At 47.0% G+C, this 22,500-nt stretch overlaps 2 protein-coding genes across 10 annotated transcripts in view; one reads left to right on the top strand and one right to left on the bottom strand.

The window, feature by feature from the left end:
• LOC147028744 (uncharacterized) overlaps window positions 1-22,500 on the bottom strand; it is a 44,037-nt gene that overhangs the window by 4,191 nt on the left and 17,346 nt on the right. Inside the window, exon 1 of one of the 2 annotated variants that reach the window (XM_085879429.1) lies at window positions 7,270-10,922. The exons of the other annotated variant lie outside the window; for it this stretch is intronic. Coding sequence (XP_085735555.1) covers window positions 8,368-9,330 — 963 coding nt within the window. The 5' untranslated portion in view covers window positions 9,331-10,922 and the 3' untranslated portion in view covers window positions 7,270-8,367. Of the gene's footprint in view, window positions 1-7,269; window positions 10,923-22,500 lie in introns of those variants that run through there. 2 annotated transcript variants of the gene reach the window in all.
• Window positions 1-22,500, top strand: part of LOC147028745 (coronin-1B-like) — an 89,188-nt gene that overhangs the window by 58,614 nt on the left and 8,074 nt on the right. The gene's annotated exons all lie outside the window — the stretch shown is intronic.

Here is a 22,500-nt window from a genome sequence, read left to right as displayed (position 1 = left end):
GGGGTACACGTTTCCTATCTATCCTACCATTTTATTAACGTTAATCTATCCCCAGGACTTTTCAACACACCTGTCCCTTTAAACTATCGGTTCGAGAAACCATGATTTCTGTTGCCTGTGTTGGTGTTCGTTATTAATTTGGGCCTGGCCAGCAAATTTTCGCTCATGCTCTTGCACAATTTCGTGGCTAGGCAGCGTGGCTGCATTGGCAGAGCTACCCATCTGCTGAACTCAAACTTCGGCACCCCTGGGTCACTGAGGCTGTCTCTGAGCCTACCTACTCCTCACGAACGTGGGAGATGCTCTTCCTGGCATCTTCACCGTCGATGCCCACGTGGCATTTTGGTGCTCCGGGTCCCGTTTCCTTGGGCTGCCCGTGCCCATTACACTAACTCGGTCCCTTCGACCCATGGCCTACTCGGGCCGACTACTTCGGTGCCCGGGGGGCCCTCTACTCAATGCGCACATTTCAACAGCCACGCTCCCAGCCGGTCAATAGACTCCTGCATCCTTCAACAAGTTTCGTGCCTTCATTCACACCAACAACAAACCGACATCCGTTTTGGTTGATTTAACTAACCCACTAACTAACATTGCACTAACCCCGGGTTCCCTTGGGTGCGATTCACTCCTCCCCCCAATCATTCATTCGCACCATGCATTCCACTCACACTCGGGCCCGCTCACCCACGTTCACTCATCATATTTCTTTCTTCTCTTTTTTTTTCTCAACACACTCTAACAACTACGTCCCCCTAACTAATTTGTGCTCCCCGTCATCCCTTACTCAAATGCACGTTCTCTTTAACTCTACGGAACTAATCTACGTCCCCACTACACGTTCCATGTCTCCAATCTATTCTAAATTCTAAACTAAAATTCACCTATCTCATACCACTGGGCTCCATGGAGGACTGCTCATACCCCCATGACGCCGGTCTGTCTATCGCTAAACCCTTCCCCTAACAAATGCTCCTTTGCCCACGATGAGGATGTTCGCTACATCCTGGCCAGGGATCGGGTACTCGTGCAAAGGCTCGGTAGGCCTTGCATGGCCAGGGCGGCAGTTTACAACTCGCTCATCCCCTTCCGTTGGACGATACATGACGTCACCCCGTAAATCGCACCAAGCGCTTGCTTTCGAGCTACCCACCATGTAAGCCACCGTGCGCTACTCACCCGGCCTTCGTGCTGCGCAATCCCCGGTGACGTCACTTGCACACGAACCGCTCTGTGAAGCTTGCCACGCAGACGGAACCGGCTGTGTTGTCCCCGAGACTCGCTCCTCACGTCCCACGGACAGTACTTGCGGCGAGCAGCACGTGGGCCTCTGTACACGTGCTCACATGGGGCCACGTGCTTTCCAAATTCACACAATTCAATTTGCTTTCATTTTAGCCGTCCATGTGGTGGTTTCTTACCAATCACGGGATGTTCCAACGCCGGCTCCTCATAAGGCTCGTCTGCGCTTTGTAGGATAAGGAACGGACCTCTCACAGCATCCCACGGAGCCGGTGCGGTTTCCAAAATAGTCCCGTCCGTTACACGACCCACGTCTCCCGTCTGCGTTGGTCCGTGTTCCATTTCCTCACATGCACTTACATATGCCAACTCAACCTGGTCTCCCGATCATATTATTTGCACCACTCACACGTTTTAACACACACTCTGGGACATTCACATCGGGGGCTGGTGTTATCCCAAAATATCCCAGGGTTTCTATACCCCCCAAGCTCGGCATGTGCTCATTCGCACCATGCACCGCTCGACCTTGTATGGCCTTACCGGACTCACCTCGTCACGGCCTGCTACGAGGGAGCATACCGTCTCCCCTTGTCCCTGTGGGAGGTTAACCTGACCCTCGCATTGGGTCTCAATACATTCCCCAAGGTCAACCTCAATGTCCCTTACCTTCCCCTCTATCTGTGTGTGCTCCTCTTTAGTTTTGTGTCCCCCTCTTTTGATTTCTGCGTCTCCGTCACCTCTTTTAATTCCTGCGTTTCTTTCATTATTCCCGTCATCCCCTGTCTGAGTATACCGGTTTCACTCGTGACTATGGTAGCGTCACTCGTCACCTCAACCTCGCCCGTTGTCACCGCGGTCCAAACAGCCCCCACACTCCTCCACGACTCAGTCTTTTAACCACGTACAGTTCTGATCTCATCCGCCATTTTCCGATTCATGGTCTGCATGTCACCCTTCACCTTTACCAACTCCGCCTTCATTTCTTCCTGACCCGCCTTCAGTGTTTGCATATCCCCATTTAGCACTTGCATATCACTCCTTTGTTGGTTTTGTAAATCCATTCCCATGCTTTACATGTTTTCATTTATTCTGTTTTCCATGTTTTGCATATCCCCCTTCATTTCTTGCACACTCGCATCTATTCTTTGCATCAACATCTCCAACATCTGTCTCATGTCAAATAACCCCGACGAAGCCGATCCGCCACGATCGGGCGCGGATCCGACAGAGATTGTTCGGTCCTCCATCGGGGGCATTTTATGCGGGAGGAGCTCATGCACCACCGCTATTGCCCCCAATGCTACCTCTGGGTTTGAGTGTTGGGAAGGGTCTTCCTGGATGGTGTTGTCCTGAGCCACAGATTATTTTTAAGATTAATTCAAAACCCACCTGTACCAGTCCGTCTTGGTCCGCCATGGTCTGTACTAAGAATTAAATAAAATTTAAATCCTGCTCTTAATTTGGAGGGAAAGCGATGGGGGACGGGTGGGGGGTGTCAAGCACACCCCTGGTCCGAATCCCATAAATTTTTTGTGGAGGCGTGGGGTTCGAATCTCACTCCTGACTACCAAACTGTTGTGGGCCAGGGGTCGGTGGTGAGAACGACCACGAGGTGGCGGAGGTTACGTCATCTCCCACCAGACTCCCCGGAATTGTAGGCCGTCGCTACGGATAACTCCGTGAACCGGCGGGTCGCTGAACCGACCGTGGACGTCAATATCTCAACCGCGTAGCGTAGGGTCTTTTTGTCTAGAACCAATTTACCAAATTAACTACGCGATTTCGACTACTCGGATTCCATGCCCTCGGCACGTCTTACCCAAAACAGATCACTCTACCGACGACCAGCTGCCAACTACCTTTCCGGCTCGGATGCAGTCGAGCGGGCCTGCCAAGAACGTACCAGCTTGAATGTACGGATTATGGGGTATAAAAACCCGGCTAAACTCAGATCCGAACCATGCTGGACCAATGCAAGAAAGGACGGAAATGAACTGGGAACATTTCTACAATAAGATTTATTTACAGCAAGAAGGACATTGAGCAAGACTTTTCGCGAATATACAAGGAAGATTTACAATGGTGGAATAACACTGATGCAGTTCCAATTAAAAGACGGGCCCACACACTCAGACACACACACACAGATGTTTTATTGAAAATATCCCCGCTGCCAGAGGAGAGATGAGTTGGGGGTCGCAGTTCGGCGGGGCACCTGCCAATGGCCGTGCAACCCGGCCCACAGTCACACGCGCGGGGCTCGTGTCCGTGGAGACCGGCGGGACTCAAACCCACAACCTTCGAATTGCTGCTTCCACTAGAAGTCCAATGCACTATCCATTGTGCCACGGACAGCTGGACTCCTTCTTGAGTCAACTGGACTCCCTCCCCAGCTCCAACACGTGACGCACCCAACCAACGTGCTCCTCTCTCGAAATCTCTCTCGAACCTGCTAAAAACGAACGAAAAGAAACAAAAGAGCCCCCGTCCGGAGCGGGGCTCGGTGAAGCAGATGTGACTGTCCGCCTTGATTGGACAGGGCTCCCACGGGCCTGCCCCTTTCTGGGCGGGGTTACGGCCTTGTTAGGAAAACTCCGCCCTGTTCAGGCGTGTCTGGATCCGCCCAGAAGATGTACCTCGCTTGGATTTTGCCTCGGTAAGCGAGACTCCGTTGGGCGAGTGAAACGCTTGTTCAGTAGCAAGTTGGTTTTATTGGTTGGATGGTCCGTTGGATGATTCGTTGGAGGATATAACCAACCTAAATCGTCGCAACGCACACCTTTGATTCTTCCAGTAGACACAAGGAGAGATTCTATCTCACATGTACTTAACGGCATAACTAACTTTTGGGAACTGTATGTTGAATGCTATGGTTTCCAGATGTGTAACAATATACATACATATATATATATATATATATATATATATATTTATATATATATATATATATATATATATATATATATATATATATATATATATATATATATATATATATATATATATATATATATATATATATATATATATAGCCTGGTGTTGGCGCAGTGGTTAGGGCAGTAGCTTGGGATCCAAAAGGTCCTGAGTTCAAGCCCCATTGGGCCACTGAATTAATACACCAGGAGATTGACTCAGCCTGTCATCCTTCCGAGGTCGGCGAAATGAGTTCCAGTGTACTGGGCCGGTGTATACCCCGGTTAAAATAGGTGTACCATATCCCTGTGTCGTAAGAGGCGACCAGGGTTGCGTCAGGAAGGGCATCCGGCATAAAACATGTGCCAAATCACTATGCAGATCATACGGATGATCCGCTGTGGCAACCCCTCACGGTAGCAGCCAAAAGAATAAGATATATATATATATATATATATATACATACAGGGGGCTGCAGAAGTAGGTATACAGTAAGGATTATACCAGGATTACCAGTATTATAATAGTGGTGCTGGGATTCATTTAATACTTGAACATTTGAGCGATTAATATGTTTATTATTGGTATGTTATTATTGATATGCTTGTATAATCAATAAAATACGTTTTGTTTTGTTTTTCATTACTCTATACCTACTTTCGCAGCCCCCTGTATATATATATATATATATATATATATATATATATATATATATATATATATATATATATATATATATATATATATATGTATATAGTCAGAAGTAGTGCTCGATTTCTGTCAGTTGATTGTTTGTTTGCAATTTGTATTACAGTGTACAAGAAGGTAGAAATAAATGAATGACATGTTTATCTAACCATTTATTCAAGAAAAAATTATTACGGAACTCTACCAAGCTGTTTTATTTGCGATTTTCAAAGTGCCCTCCCTCGTGATTGATGCACAATTGCAGCCGAGCAGGCCCGACAGGGTACGTTGTTCGCACTCACTCTCCTCATTTGCACAATCACGCCATTCACCAAAACTCTTTATTCATTCATTCCACAGTGCCACACACCCAGTCCACAACACCATCCAACACCTTTCACTTTTTGTGAAAACAAACACACCAGTCCCTCGGATCCCACTTGGTCATCAAATTTAACTGGTACACTTTTTCATCAAACCCCAATCAATTTGTCACTACGTCCGTCGTCCGCTAGCCTCCTCCATACTGCCCAAATCGTTTATTTCCAACAGTTTAAACAAGACATCAAAATCTCTTCACTAGCCCCATGGAACCTCTGCATGGTTCCAACCAGGCATTTCAGTCTTCCCTCAAACAGGCCACTCTTTGTCATCCACTTGTTTCAGGTGCGTTTAACGCGCTGCCTGTAATGTCTCCACCACTTTCTTTTTTCAATAATCACCCAAAGCCACTCGTGCCACTCTTATGCCTTCTTCGTGGGGCAACTTAGCATAACAATTGTGCATTTTGTGAGGAAAGCACCAAATTTGGCACACTAATAGCCTAACCTATTATGAACAGATTTGGATATTGGGCCATCTCAAAATTTTTGATGGCAGTGGAAAATGGCTGCCACAGCCATCAGCGGCTGAATTTGAGATGGCCCAATAGCCAAATCTGTTCCTAATATGTTCGGCTACTAGTTTGCCAAATTTGGTGCTTTCCTCACAAAATGCACAATTGTTAGGCTATATTTAGCTAAGTTGCCCCACTATCTGTCATCTCTCAATTTTCAATCACTTTCAGTACACTTTTCAATCAAAATTTCTTACATCCCAATATGGCCTGTTTCTTCGGCTCATTGGAAGGGGAGTGAGGGAACGAATCCCTCATTTCCCATTACATGACCCCGCCACCTTTCCGCCACGGCTCAAAGGGGTCACGCCTCAATGGGGGTTGTGGTCCATCCCCTCCTTTTCTCCAGGGTTCACGGAAATCAAGTAAACCCCAATCGGTGGAATGGCCTACCCCTCTTCTCCAGGGTTCACGGAAATCAGGTAAATCCCAATCGGTGAAATGGCCTCCCCCTCTTCTCCAGGGTTCATGGAAATCAGGTAAACCCCAATCGGTGGAATGGCCTCACCCTCTTCTCCATAACTCCCTCAAGACAGATAAACCCACTCAGCCAGCCAAACCCCTCGTGTGCTCAGAAACGTTTGAAAACCAAGTGACACACGCCAGTGCCACTTGCTACTCATCTGTGCTCTACCCCAAAGTTCCTGTGAGGCCGATAGAGAAATTAAAATCCAATTTCTAAAGCCTGCTTCTGGATGCAGCACCTCCAACTCTGTAAGAACCCATGTGGAGCTGTCCATTATGGTTTCCGTCCCCTGGCTCAAGTTCTGTCCTGGTGGCATTTCTATTTCCCCTTGCACCTCTCACCTATTTCCTATGTCACCACTCATTTCACGATCAGGACTCCCACTCACAGCAGGCTGCACACATTCCAAGGTTATGTGTTGATCTTCCACACACTCAACCTTGCCTGCATACTGATCAACCGCCTCGCATTCCAGGGTTATATTCTCGACCACCAGGTAAGCCTGGTGTTGGCGCAGTGGTTAGGGCAGCGGCTTGGGATCCAAAAGGTCCTGAGTTCAAGCCCCGTTGGGCCACTGAATTAATACACCAGGGGGTTGACTCAGCCTGTCATCCTTCCGAGATCGGCGAAATGAGTACCAGTGTACTGGGCCGGTGTATACCCCGGTTAAAATAGGTGTACCATATCCCTGTGTTGTAAGAGGCGACCAGGGATCAGGAAGGGCATCCGGCGTAAAACATGTGCCAAATCACGATGCAGATCATACGGATGATCCGCTGTGGCGACCCCTAACAGGAGCAGCCGAAAGAAGAAGAAGATTCTCGACCACCAGGTGAGTACCCACACACGTTTTGGCCTCGGCAGCACATACCGGTGCTGTGGGCTCACAACACAACAGCTGTGGGTCTGGACTGTGGGCTCACAACATTCGTTCACAGGCATTCCACACACACATTCTGGGGTCACACATACGTGCACCCATCGAACAGTGTCTTTATTAACATAAAATTCAATTCCTACATTAAGTTCATCGTCCACACCATGTATGCATGCGCCCACGTACCTGCTTCATTTCAGAGTCACCTCTGTCCGGTCGCTTCTCTCCAGCAGGTTGCTCATCATCGGTTCGCCACACTCCTCTGGGGCTGTCAGCTCCACATGCTGGACCTGCTCAAAATGTGTTTCATTCGTTACCAACCCTGTATGCTCCCTCAATGTCTCCATCACCAGGGTTTGCTCGAATTGTGGTGTCATCCGACGAGTGATGTCAATCAAGTTCCGCACCACTAACATTACTCCCTGTGGTGATATCACGCATCCCACATTATTGTGCTGTTCTACTTCCTGGCTCCATTTGAGTCGTTCTTCCTCTCTGAGCCTTTTTAGTTGTTCATTATCTTTCCAGAGTTTTTCCATCTCCGTGGACTCCAACTTTGCTCTCTCCTTTATTTGGTCAATTTCAAATTCATATTGTTTTTGTTTTCTACCCACCGTCTCTCATGTTCTTCATTCTCCAATCTCATCGTTTCTTTCAATTGGCTGATTTCCTTTTCCTGTTTCATTCGTCGTTCTTTCAATTTCTCCGCATACTTCAACCTTGCTTTCTCCATTAGTTCTTCTTGTCCTTTTTGTTTCCTCTCCCACTGTCTCTCTTGTTCTTCCTTCTCCAATCTCGTCTCCCTCAATTGGTTGATCTCCTTTTCCTGTTTCATTCCTTGCTCTTTTTGTTTCTTATCCCACTGTCTCTCTTGTTCTTCCTTCTCCAATCTCATCGTTTCCCTCAATTGGTTGATTTCCTTTTCCTGTTTCATTAGTTGTTTTCACTACTCTTTCTTGCATCTCATTCTTTAATTTTGCTTTGGCTTCTAACTGTTCGATCTGCACAGTGTGGTTCCTTAACGTTTCTTTCTCCGTTCTCTTTCTTTCCTCTCTTAACATCCTCAGCTCGTTTTGTAATTCCGTCATTGTTTTGGTGTTTCTGTAACTCAGAAGGTTTTCCCCATAATTCCTTCCTCATCTCCGCACTTCTTTTGCATGCTATCTCCCTCATGTCGTCCATTCTCTTACCGTATTCCTAGTTAGTTTCCAGTTCATGTGCCAGTACATTTCCCCTGGACATTAATTCTCGAAACTAAGTCCCAACAATTCTTCCTTCCTTTTCTCACGATTTTTCTCTCCTCTTTTTATCTCCTGTTCCAGGCTCTCCCTTATCTGATCTTCTGATCTTACCTTTTTCTTCAGTTGTTGCAATTTCAAATCGTTCCGTTTTTCCTTTTTCAGCTTTGTTTTCCATTCTTCTTCCAAGTTCTCTATTCTGGGAATTACTAATTTGCTCTTCCTCTATTCTTTCGTTCAGTTCACTCTTCTCTTGTTCCAACTCATGGGTACTCCACTCTACTTTCCTCATTTCTCCCTGTAGTTCTTCGAACTGTCTTGACTTTTCCAACAATTCTTCCTTCCTTTGCTCCAGAGATTTCTCTCCTCTTTTTATCTTCTGTTCGAGGCTTTCTCTTATCTGATTGCCTGATCTTACCTCTTCCTTCAGTTGTTTCAATTCCAAATCGTGTTCACCTTTTTCCTTTTCTAGCTTTGTTTTCCATTCTTCCTCCAAGCTATTCCTATCCTGGGAGATACCAATCTGCTCTTCCTCTATTCCTCTGTTCAGTTCGCTCTTCTCTAGTTCCAACAACTCACGGGTAAGCCACTCTACTTTAATCATTTCTCTAAATAGTACCTCGACTGTGTTGGCTAAGTCCTCTTCCAGCTCCGGAATTTGTTTCTGTTCATCGGCCATTTGTTGTAATTGTTGTACCCCCTCGTACATATCATTTTTCTGAACCTCATCTGCGTGCCGTTGTGCCTCATCCAATTTAATTTGTACCTCCTTTATATAATTCTCATAACACCTCACCTGCTCCAAGGCATCCCTCAATTGTGTCTGAAGCTTGCCAATGTTCGCGTAGTCGTCCTGCCTCGCCTGCCATGGCGCGTGCTGTGACCACGTGGTCCGAACCGGTGGCTGGGAGCCTCTGCCTTGTGTTGTGCCGTTTGTTGCGCTATTAATAGCCCACTCCCGCTTCGTGTCGCGCCAAGGTGGAGCCGCGCCGCCATTTTGCGACTCCATTTTCTTTATAATTTCCAAGTTTTACACCCGGTCCGTTCAAAATAAAATCAAAGCAAATTTGGACCGTTTTTTTTTTCTCTCGCGCCTCTCGTAACCAATGTTCGGAGTGCGAAATGCACCACAGGTCCAAATATCCCGCTCCTGACTCCAGTGTTGAAGATCGGCGACGGAGGGATTCTCAATCCACTCCAGACACCAATTGTTAATGGCTTCCGCGGTGTCGGGATTCGAAGTCTGTCACGAGTTTTTTAAAAAAATTTTTATTTTAATTTTTTAACAAATCGGGCGGATTTATTCCTCTGGGGCACATCGGGGAGCACAACACAAGCAAAATATTCACGACAATGTTATTAACAATCTATAACCCGTTCTTAACTAGGGAACTACGGATTACGGGTTTCGAGGGGGTCCCTACCGAGATATACCTTAAACAACATGCAGACAAGACAGAGTACTTGGTGATGTTTCATGGACGAGAGGAAAGTGTCAAAAGCACGAATGTCGCTCGTAACAAGCCGATGTCCACGGATTCGAGGCCCGAGTTCGAACACGCCGCGTGGCGAAATGGAGGTGTCGTACTCTTGCTCCCGGCAGTGCCCGCACACGCAGCCTCGGCGCGTTCAAACCCCGCGAGGTCGACTGCACCAGACCGTCAGATCGACGATGGGTTTCAGTTGATTTCTCTCAAGGTCCAGCATACAAGTCCAGGCCTGGCCTGTTCACCAGACATGGCCAAATTGCGGTGCCGGGCTCCGGCAGGCTGGGTCCATGGGATTCCAAAACGTCGTCGAGCCGTGAGGTGAGTCGGGACAGTCAGAGGCTCCGTCGTTAGACGCAGGTTGAACCTGTCGATCACCTCCTTTCGAAGCTGACTCCAGACTCGCACAGCAGCCAGGTCCTCTCCCTGCCGACCACACCACTCATTTTCCTTTTTCCTTTCGGCGCTCTGGCCTCAAAACCGACTGCAGTTTTTGTACTTCTCCCAAAACTGAACTACTCCTTTTCGGCGCTCGTAGCCTCAAAGCCGCCTGCAGTTTTTGTACTTCTCTTCAGAATCACAACTGCCTTATTTTTCTTCTGCTCGCCTCCAAGCCACTGGCTCCTCCCCTTTACGAAGCCGACAAAACTCCTCCCCTTCGTTTTACTTCCTCTTTTTGGTCACACCCTCTCAGCCGACTGGGTGGGGCCTCGTCCGGAGAGGGGAAGGAAGAAGAGGAAGCCCTCGACACACCACCACTGCACAACAAATAACAGCCTGTGACACCTCGCGACACACATGTAACGTCCATGCATTTAAATTAAACATGCATTTAATGGGGGATCTGGGCTAATCCTATATTTAGTAGCCGACTAAGGGCCATTTCCGTAACAGTATTATTTGAGGTCTGAAAACACTGAATCTTTGTTGTTATTTTGACCAGTTGTCATTTTCTGCAAATAAATGCTCTAAATGACAATATTTTTTATTCGGAATTTGGAAGAAATGTTGTCAGTATTTTATAGAATAAAACAAAAATGTTCATTTTACTCAAACACATTCCTATAAATAGTAAAACCAGAAAAACTGTTAATTTTGCAGTGGTCTCTTAATTTTTTCCAGAGCTGTGTGTATATATATACATATATACATATACATATATATATATATATATATATATATATATATATATATATATATATATATATATATATATATATATATACAGGGTGGCCTGAAAGTCACTTTACCCCTTCCCAGTGAAGCATTGTTCTTGTACTCTTTTAATATAAAGGTTTTATTGTACAGTACTTACAATAATTAATTTGTCATTGTATCTGTATGTGCTCCATCATTCTTCTGAGTCAGTGTTTCCGCATATCATAGTGGGCGAGGGGGCGAGGGCAGAGGGGAAGCGAAGGAGGGAAGTGGGAGAAATTTATCAGGGGTAAAGTAACTCTCGGGCTACTATATATATATATATATATATATATATATATATATATATATATATATATATATATATATATATATATATATATATATATATATATATATATATATATATATATATTGTTGCGGGGCCGGACGTCGGCCGCGAGCACGACCGAGAGATGGAGCTGCAGCGTCGGCTCGACCGATCGCCCGGAATTCAGATCGTACTTCTTCGGAAAAGTCCGAAGAGTACGGGTCCTTTTTTTTGGACCGTGAAGGGTCAATATTTCCACCACGTGGTACAGGGTTATTTGCCAAATCTTCAAAATACCTAAAGACCACGTGGCGATCTACCGAGTCTTCACACCCTCGACGGAACCCGTAATGTACCCCTTCACACCATCCATCCCTTCGCCCTCTGTACGCCGCTGGACCCACCTTGGTAGATTGCTGAAATCTGAAGGAGGCCATTCTGAGGCTTTGTTGGGCCTTGAGACATGACGCTAGTCTCTCCCTGTTCCCCTCCAGAAAGGGAACGTAGGGGTTGGGAGTAGGCTAGGTTGACAGGATAGGTTAGCCGGAGAAGGACAGGAAGTGGGTTCAGGAGATGAAATTATAAAAGAAAAAAAAAAGAAAAAGAAAAAATTAAAAGGGGCTAAATTTGTTTTATGTTGCAAATTAAGGGAGTGGGTATGGACAGAGACAGGCAAAGGCGATAGGTTGGGGGGAGACAGTCGGTTAGGTCCGAGCCCACTTTCGGAGCGGCCAGACCCACGCAGAACGAGACCAGAGGCTGGCCAGCTTCACTTGCCGGCCTGTTGTGCTGTATCGCCTGTTCCGCATTTGCCTTGTTGCCTGCCTTTGCCATAGCCCCATGCCTGCGGCCCTTCTATTTGCATTTGCCCCTGTGTTCATCATCCATCACCATGTGCGCTAGGATCGTCCAGTGTTTGCAAGGACTGCCCTGCAGGCAGCCACACCACGGGGACTGCATTGAGCAGCCCGTGCCCTGTTTCTTGCATCTTCCATCCAGTTCCATCCAGTTCATTTCAGGGAGGAGCCAGGGAATGCATTGGGCAGCCGGCTACCTCCCTGTTCTTGCACAAGGGAGCCAGAGACCGCATTGGGCAGCCTGGCTACCTCTTCAAATGGCATGTGGGATGGCATATGGCCAGTGCTGGATTAACCACTAGGCCCGTGAGGCCCGGGCCTTGGCCTACGAAAATTTCTGACGACATTTTTTTCAGTCTTAATTATGTGACTCAACATGTGCAGGAAGGCTGTACACACCATGAGCGAAGGTGGCTGGCATGCTGCCAGACACAGGGATCATCGACATCGAGCGTGGGAACCATATGATCACATCACAACTCAGCCAATCACAGGCGTCGCCGCTATCGTCTGGCTGATGGGTGGGGGTAACGTTCGCTCAATCGCGCTGAGTATGAACATACTGGCACCCTCTGAACATACTTTGCTGTCTGCTCTGATCTACTTGGCAACATTGATCGATTAAACAGATGTCTCCAACAACCTGGAATAGATGTCAGAGCGGTTAAGCAGCATTATGATGCCCTCTCTGAATACATAGAGTCGCTTCAAAACGATGAAAGATTCGATGCATTTGAGGACCGCGCTAAAAAAATGGTTGAGTCCATCATTTACACTGATGATAATTGTCGGGTCAAGAGGCGAAAGAAGGCCTTCGATGAAAATGACGATGAAGAAGAAACCCCAAAATCTGTCAGGGAGAAGTTCAGAGTTGAGACGTACTTCTCTATACTCGATCGCCTTCTGACAGAAATCTATAGGAGAAGAGAGAGCTATCAGAAAATCACGGATCTGTTTGGATTCATCCCCATGGCCAACAGCCTCGACCATGATGCACTCTCTCGCAGAGCGGAGAAACTGGTTTCAGCGTACCCTGCTGACATTGAAATGGACATAGTTCAGGAAATAGAACTTTGCTCGAAATACTCCAAGTTCATCGATGCATCGGACATGCCCAAGTACATTATTCACAACAATTTGACACAGACATCCCCCAATGTTTTTGTTGCCCTCCGAATATATTGTTCGATGTTTGCTGCGAGGGTCAACGCTCCTTCAGCACACTAAAGCGCGTGAAAAATTGTCTTCGGTCGACCGTGGGGCAGGTGCGCATGTCCACACTCACTCTGCTCTGTGTTGAATCCGAGATGATGAAGCAAATCGATTTCTCCGAAGTGATCGCGTCGTTGCCAACCAAAAGGCACAAAAGAAGGTGTTTCAGCAGGGTGGAAATTGAATATACATACATTCCTCCGAATTTATTTTCTGTATCGTTCGTTTCTCAATTTCGAAGCCAGATTGGATTTTACAGGCACTTGTATCTATCTATAATTCCAACAGTGTGTGTGTGTGTGTGTGTGTGTGTGTGTGTGTGTGTGTGTGTGTGTGTGTGTGTGTGTGTGTGTGTGTGTGTGTCTGTAACCGCTGTTTGTCGACAACCACTGGTCCGATCTAATTGAAACTTGCCAGGTATATTGCTGGGGACCTGAGTATGTGCGTCCTCAAGGTTTGATATTAATCGGACAAGTGCTTCCCAAGTTATGGCCATTTATTTACCAAACCAATTACAAGACACATTGCTGTGGCTATTTATTTACCAAACCAATGACAAGACATGTTGCTGTGACCATTTATTTACCAAACCAATGACAAGACACGTTGCTGCGGCCACTTATTTACCAAACCAATGACAAGACACGTTGCTGCGTCGGCGTGGCCGATGGGGAAAGGGCGCCATTTAGTTACCATGGCGTAGGAGTGGCAATGGTCAATGGCAGCGAATGTCATGACAAGCAAGGACAGGGAGGTAAACTTGATTTTAATTTGGATTTTAATTAACTCTGTGTGGAAGTATCACAGCAGTTGTTACTCCAATGCAAGCGATAATTCGTGGAATGCAGGTGAACATTCCGTACGGGCACGCACCACTTCCGGATAGTGATGACTTTTTATTAACCTTAAACTACCCCGGGGCTTTCCAAAACGCCTGTCACTTAAACTATAGGTTCGAACAACCATGATTCCCATCGCCTGTGTTGGTGTCCATTATAAATTTCAGCCAAGCCCTCCAATTTCATTTGTGCCCTTGCACAATTTCGTGGCTGGGCAGCGTGGCTCACTTGGCAGGGATTCCCCCTCTGCCGGACTCTATCTATGGCACCCCAGGGCCCTGAGGCTCTCTCCGAGCCTACCTGTTCCCTATGAACAAGGGGGGTTGCCCTTCCTGGCATTGCCCCCCCCCCCTTTCATGCCCACGTGGCATCTTTGGTGCTCCGGGTCCCGTTCCGCGTGTCGCCCGTGCCCAGTACACTATCCCGGTCCCTTGGACCCTTGGCCTACTCTGGCCGACTACTTCGGTGCCCGGGGTGCCCACTACTCGGTACTCACCTTCCCAAGCCATGCTCCCAGCCAGTCAATTTTACTAATGCACCCCTCCAAATGGGTTTCGTGCCTTCTCTTGACACCAACAACAAAACGACCTCCCTTTGGTAAATTTAACTAACCCACTAACTAACATTAAACTGACCCTGGGGTCCCTTGGGTGGGAATCACTACTCCCCCCACTCAGTCATTCGCACCATGCATTCCACATTTGCTCCACATACACTCAGGCCCGCTGGCCCTCACTCATTCGTTATGTTTCTTTCACTTTTTCTTTTTTTTCAACACACTCTCACTGCCACTCTCTGAACTAAATTCCTCAAACTAACTCATGCTCCCTCGTCATCCCTTACACTAATGCACATTCCTTTTAATCTACGTAGCTAAGCTATGTCCCCACTACACATTCCATATCTGTCTGTGTCTTCCAGAAAAACCCAAAAATCAATTTTCTAAATCTATCCTAAAATCCCTCTAACTACTCCATTCCACGGGCTCCATGAGGAACAACTCATGTCCCCATGAAGCCGGTTTAACTATCGCTAACCCTTCCCACTAACGAGTGCTTCCTTTGTCCAATCACAGGATGTCCACCACATCCTGCAGGGCCGTATACTTTGAGCGAGGCTCTTTTTTTTTCTGCAGCACCATGGTGGTGGTTTACGGCATGCCCGTCCATCCCTTCCAATGGGCAATACGTGCAGCCATGGTGTCACCCTGCCAATCGTACCGAGCGCTCGCTCTCGCGGGATTCCCCACGCGGGACTACGTGCACCGTTTCCCTGGCATTCGTGCAGCAAGATTCCCGCTGACGCCGCGCACCGAGCCTGCGCGGTTTTCCGTGCCGGTCAGCACGCGCGCATCGTCCCGGAAACCCGCTCCGCGCGTTCCGTGAACAGAACACGCGGTATGCAGTAAGTGATGCCCCGGACACATGCCCACATGGGAACCCCCGTGTTCCGAATTCACCCAACACTCGCTTACATTTTAACCGTCAGCGCGACGGTCTTTCCCGAAACGCAGGACGTTCTCGCGCTGAAATCCCTCCATGAAGACGCGCGCGCGAGGGCCGTTCGCAAAATTCCGAAGGGGCCTCGTACGCGGCGTCTCGTGGGATCGGCGCGGTTACCAAAATAGCTCTACGCGGCCTCTTAGGCTTGCCATTCCCGTTTCCCCTCTGGACCCGTCTGCGTTTCACGCATGCATTCACGCTTGCTATTTCACTCACGCAAGCTATTTCACTCACGCTATACGCACGTTTCACAACACATTTCGACACACTCATACCCTTTACCACACACACCGGGACAATCACGCTGGGGATTCGCGCTACCACAAGCACACCCGGGGTGTCTTTAGCCCCCAAGCTGCGCGTGTACCCGTTAGCATCAGCCATCCCCTCTACCTCATTCAGCATGACCAGACTCACCCCGTCGCGATCTGCTTCAAGGGAGCATAGCGTCTCCCCTTGTTCCTTAAGGAGGCTATCCTGCTGCTCGCACCGGGTCAAGACACATTCCCCCAGCTCAACTCCATTGTCCCTCCTTATCTCTTCCTGTGTGTGCTTGTCAATTTCCTCATCCAATTCGTTCCCCTCTTTGGATGTCTGCGTCTCCGTCGCCTGATCTATCTCCCGTATCTCTGTTAATTATCCCCTGCCAACCAACGAAGTTGGCGGGGGATATAGAAATGGGTTCCGTCCGTCCGTCAGTCCGTCCGTCCGTCCGTCCGTCCGTACGTCCGTCTGTCCGTCACATTTCGTTTCTGAAGTTTAACTACAAATCCCCTCAAGATATATTTACAAAATTTGGTACACATATCAAGCAAGTGGTGAACTGGTGCCTTTTGATTTTTAGAGATTTCCCCCAAAAAAAATTTCTGTCACTTTCCATGGAAACAAGTTGGGTATTAAGAAACAATTGAGGTTAACCTTTGTTTCCAGAGCATAGTTGCAAAACTATTAACTATTTATTTATGAAATTTGGTACACACATCAAGAATATATTGAACTGGTGCCTTTTGCTACTTGTCCTCATTTACTATGGTGGGGGATATCGAAGATTTTGTCTTCAACGGATGGTAGTTTCTTTTAATTCCTGCATTTCTCCTTGTGTCTCTGTTTTCATTTCCGTCGTCCTCTCGTGTTTATTAATTTCAGTCTCCCCAATTATCGTGACGGCGTCTCTCGTCATCCCGACCTCACCCGTATCCATCGCGGGCCTGACAGCCATTACACTCCCTCGGTTCGGTCCCTCTGCCACGTGGCGCCGCCATGATGCATTCCGTCGTCCGCATTTCGCCACGCGCAATCGCCCTTATTGCCTTTTGCCCAGCCTGGAGGTACAACCCCATGCACTGCATCTCACCCCGCAGTGTTTGCATATTTGCATCCACGTCACCCCTCATCGCATCCATTTTGCCATTCGTGGCTTGTAAATCGCCCTTCAGTGCCTGTGCGTTCGCATCCATAACGCCCTTAGTGCCTGCATATTTGCATCCATATCTTGCATCAATTGTCCCATCATTTCCATCATCCGATCCATAAGCGAAATCGCACGTGGGGGGGGGGGTGCTTGTCCGCCGCCCCCACCGCTCCCATTGCACCCTCAGGGGTTTGGTTGCGGGGGATGGTCGACCTGCATGGTGGTGTCCTGGGCCTCTGGTTCCTCTAACACTACATATACCTCACTACCCACCTGCCTTAGCTCGTCTTGGCTAGACATGTCGCGTGTTGGAAATAAAATTTAACTGCTCATAATTTGGGGGATACGGGGGGGTGGGGGTTCGCTCCCTACACCCCGGATCCGAATCCGTGAATTTCGTAGAGACGGAGGGGTATGAGTCCCGCTTCTGAACACCAATGTTGCGGATTCGAACCTGCAAATTTACAGAGGTGGATGGGTTCGCGTCCCACTCCTGACACCAATGTTGTGGGCACCGGATGTCGGCCACGAGCACGACCACCAGATGGAGCAGTAGAGTCGGCTCGACCGATCGCCCGGAATTTAGATCGTACTTCTTGGGAAAACTCCGGAAAAGTACGGGTCCCTTTTTGGACTGAACTCGCCAAGATACAGACCACGTGGGGTAAGGTCGATTGCCAATTTCAAGTTACCTAAATACCCACGTGGTCCAATCTACCGGGGAAATTCACCCTCGACCCCTCCCGTACAGAACGAGCTGCTACGCGTGCTTGTTCCGTGTGTGATCCGAGCAGTTTGATCGCCGAGTTCCGCCGGTCCCAAATACCCTGTTACAGTGGCCTTGCTAATTCCCAACACGCAGCATGCTAAGCCAATGAAGGAATGGACACGAACGAGCTAAAACATTGAACAATCGGGGTATTTATTTACAATGGGGGGGAAATGAGGGGAGCACATAAGGGCAGAGCTAAACCGATTAATTAAGGCACGTATATACAAGCAAAAAGCACTTACACAATTCACTACTTTTTACCCCTCAGCCCGAGTTGGGCTAAGGGGTATTGTCGTCACAGGCGTTGTCCGGGCATCCGTCCGTTAACAAGGAAAAGTGTAAAAACCACTGCTGTGGTCATCACTATCCTCTTGCAATAGGACCAGCTGGATGGCAAAAACAGTGCTAGTGGTACCTCAAAAGTAATTGGAATCAAAAAAATAACTATTGACCTTGCCAAAAGAGTTGAAAAGAAAAGTCTTGAGTGAGGAAAAGAAGGGTTCCATTCTGGCTTTATGGCAGAGGGATACAGTGAGCGTCACGTTGCTTCCATCCCTAAAATTTCAAATATGCAGTTCATAAGAACAATGTCAAGCAGCAGACATTGGGGACAACAAAGCTACAGACTGGCAGAGGACGAAAACGACTTTCCATTGACCGGAATGACCGCCAACTCATTCAAATGTCACTGAACAACCATAGGATCACATCAAGTGACCTACAAAAAGAATGGCAAACGGCAACTGGGGTGAAGTGCACGGCGAGGACGGTTCGAAACAGGCTCCTCGGGGGCAGCGCTGAAGTCGTGCAAAGCCAGAAAAAAGCATGTATATATATCATCTATATATATATATAGATATGTATGTGTATATATATATATATATTTTATATTTTATATATATATATATATATATATATATATATATACAGTGGGGAGAACAAGTATTTGATACACTGCCGATTTTGCAGATTTTCCCACTTACAAAGCACGTAGAGGTCTGTAATTTTTATCATAGGTTCACTTCAACTGTGAAAGACGGAATCGAAAACAAAAATCCTGAAAATCACATTGTATGATTTTAAAATAATTAATTTGCATTATATTGCATGAAATAAGTATTTGATACGTCAGAAAAAACAGAACTTAATGTTTGGTGTAGAAATCTTTGTTTGCAATTACAGAGATCAGACGTTTCCTATAGTTCTTAACCAGGTTTGCACAGACTGCAGCAGGGATTTTGGCCCACTCCTCCATACAGATCTTCTCCAGATCCTTCAGGTTTCAGGGCTGTCGCTGGGCAACACAGACTTTCAGCTCCCTCCAAAAATTTTCTATTGGGTTCAGGTCTCAAGGCTGGCTAGGCCACTGCAGGACCTTGAGATGCTTCTAACGGAGCCACTCCTTAGTTGCCCTGGCTGTGTTCCGGGTCGTTGTCATGCTGGAAGACCCAGTCACACCCCATCTTCAATGCTCTTGTTGAGCGAAGGAGGTTGTTGGCCAAGATCTCGCGATACATGGCCCCATCCATCCTCCCCTCAATACGGTGCAGTCATCCTGTCCCCTTTGCAGAAAAGCATCCCCAAAGAATGATGTTTCCACCTCCATGCTTCATGGTTGGGATGGTGTTCTTGGGGTTGTACTCATCCTTCTTCTTCCTCCAAACACGGCGAGTGGAGTTTAAACCAAAAAGCTCTATTTTGGTCTCAGCAGACCACAGGACCTTCTCCCATTCCTCCTCTGGATCATCCAGATGGTCATTGGCAAACTTCAGATGGGCCTGGACATGCGCTGGCTTGAGCAGAGGGACCTTGCGTGCGCTGCAGGATTTTAATCCATGACGGCATAGTGTGTTACTTATGGTTTTCTTTGATACTGTGGTCCCAGCTCTCCTCAGGTCATTGACCAGGACCTGCCGTGTAGTTCTGGGCTGATCCCTCACCTTTCTCATGATAATTGAGGCTCCACGAGGTGAGATCTTGCATGGAGCCCCAGACCAAGGGAGATTGACTGTTATCTTGAACTTCTTCCATTTTCTAATAATTGTGCCAACAGTTGTTGCCTTCTCACCAAGCCGTTTGCCTATTGTCCTGTAGCCCATCCAAGCCTTGTGCGAGTCTACAATTTTGTTCCTGATGTCCTTAGACAGCTCTCTGGTCTTGCCCATTGTGGAGAGGTTGGAGTCTGATTGATTGAGTGTTGACAGCTGTCTTTTATACAGATAACGAGTTCAAACAGGTGCAGTTAATACAGGTAATGAGTGGAGAATGGGAGGGCTTCTTTAAGACAAAACTAACAGGTCTGTGAGAGCCGGAATTATTACTGGTTGGTGGGTGATCAAATACTTATTTCGTGCAATTAAATGCAAATTAATTATTTAAAAATCATACAATGTGATTTTCAGAATTCTTGTTTTAGATTCCGTCTTGCACAGTTGAAGTGTACCTATGATAAAAATTACAGACCTCTACGTGCTTTGTAAGTGGGAAAACCTACAAAATCGGCAGTGTATCAAATACTTGTTCTCCCCACTGTATATATATATATATATATATATATATATATATATATATATATATATATATATATATATATATATATATATATATATCTATATATATCTATATATATCTATATATATATATATATATATATCTATATATATATATATATATCTATATATATACATATATATATATATATCTATATATATACATATATATATATATATATATATCTATATACATATATATACATATATATACATATATATACATATATATACATATATACATATATATACATATACATATACACACACACACACACACACACACACACACACACACACACACACACACACACACACACACACACACACACACACACACACACACACACACACACACACGAGGCCCCGCGAGGAGGAGTGATGTAAGCGACATATTTAATGATATGATGATGATAGGGTGAGGGTTAAAATAGTGCTATATGGCATTAACTCCAAAATGGCCGTTGTGTCCCTTACATCACTCCTCCTCGCGGCGCCTCATATATATTGTTACGGCTGTGGAAATTTGCAATACACCAGAAAGGTCCTCAGGTTAGATATATCGATAAATTCATGTGTAGTTAGTCCACACCCGTTGTTTAGAGGGAATATGTGTGATTCATCCGGGCTGCGATCCTTTGAGATAGCCATTTTTCTTTACCTGTCATTATTTTGGAACAACCACGCCAACTACGCCATCTCAACAACTACGCCATCAACGCCACTAAAGGAGCAACAAAACCAGCCCCACCCCAATTTCTCTTCCGGTAAACAAGTTTGACGGTTGGAAACCAGCCCCGTAGGTCCCGTAGTAACAATATTTTGGCAGTAACAGAGGCGGCCTGCACGTCGAGTCGGCGATCGACTCTTATGAGGAGGTAATTCTGCCGTGAGAGAGACGGCAGCCGGCTTTGAGAGGCGAGCATGGAAAAGGAAAGAAAAGGTGATTCTACAGAGAAAGAAACTGAGAGGACGGAGTTGAGAAGTCGGGCTTCGAGGCAGGAAGGCAAGAGAGGAAACGATGGAGCCTCTGACGGTCCTTGCTCACCTCACGGGGCGACACGTTTGCCGATCCGCTTGCCGGAGCCCGGCACCTCGATTTGGGCCTTGTCTGGTGAACAGGCCAGGCTTGGGTTTGTGCGCTGGACCTTGGGAGAGATCGGCTGAGGCCCATCGTTGATCTGGTGGTCTTGTGCCGTCAGCCTTGTGCGGGGTCGGAGCGCACGGAGACCGCGTGCAGTGCGGAAAAGAAAGAGTATGGTACCGCCATCTTGCCACGCGGCGCGTTCGAGCTGGGGGCTCGAATCTGTGGACATCCGCTTGTTGCGAGCGACATTCGTGCTTTTGACACTGTCCTCTCGTCCATGAAACATCACCAAGTACTCTGTCTTGTCTGCATGCTGTCTGTCTGTCTTGTCTGCACGTTGTATAAGGCATATCTCAGTAGCGACCCCCTCAAAACCTGTAGTCCGTGGTTCCCGAGTTAAAGCCGCTGTCACACCTTGACGTTTTAGCCAGCGTATGGCAACGTATCAAAATGTATGTAAAACGCTGGCGTACGCTGAACTATTGATGTTTTTTTCAGTTTTTAGCATATTCATAACGAGTTGGACGAATGCATAACGTATTAGTAACGTTCACAGAACGTTTCGATAACATATAGATAACTTGAACCAACGAATGCTTAGCGTGTTGTTGGCGTTCACAACCTATGCCCAACGATAGTCTAACGTATGCATAGTGCTCGGCAGCATATCGCCGTCGATCACATGGCATAACCTATTAAAGGGCTGCCGCTCAACGATTCAAATCATAACCCCACTAGACATCGAAGTGTCAACATCACCGTCATGCCCTGTCACACCTTGACGTTTTAGCCAGCGTATGCCGACGTATGAAAAATTTGCCGAATACGCTGGCACACGTCGAATACGTTATGGGTCAGTTTTGTATACGTTAAGAGCACGCTGAAGCATGCTGGCATACGTCGTAGTACGCCGAGTACCGACAAATTTTAAGCATGCTCAAAATTTTTCGACGTATGCCAGCGTATGACTCACACATTCCGCATATGCTGGCCAT

The sequence above is a fragment of the Eptatretus burgeri genome, chromosome 4, assembly GCF_056783735.1.
Source record: "Eptatretus burgeri isolate ZD-2024b chromosome 4, Ebu_testis_v1, whole genome shotgun sequence".
Taxonomy (NCBI): domain Eukaryota; kingdom Metazoa; phylum Chordata; class Myxini; order Myxiniformes; family Myxinidae; genus Eptatretus; species Eptatretus burgeri.
Note: the sequence above shows the minus strand (reverse complement) of the source record. Positions and strands in the feature narration are given on the sequence as shown.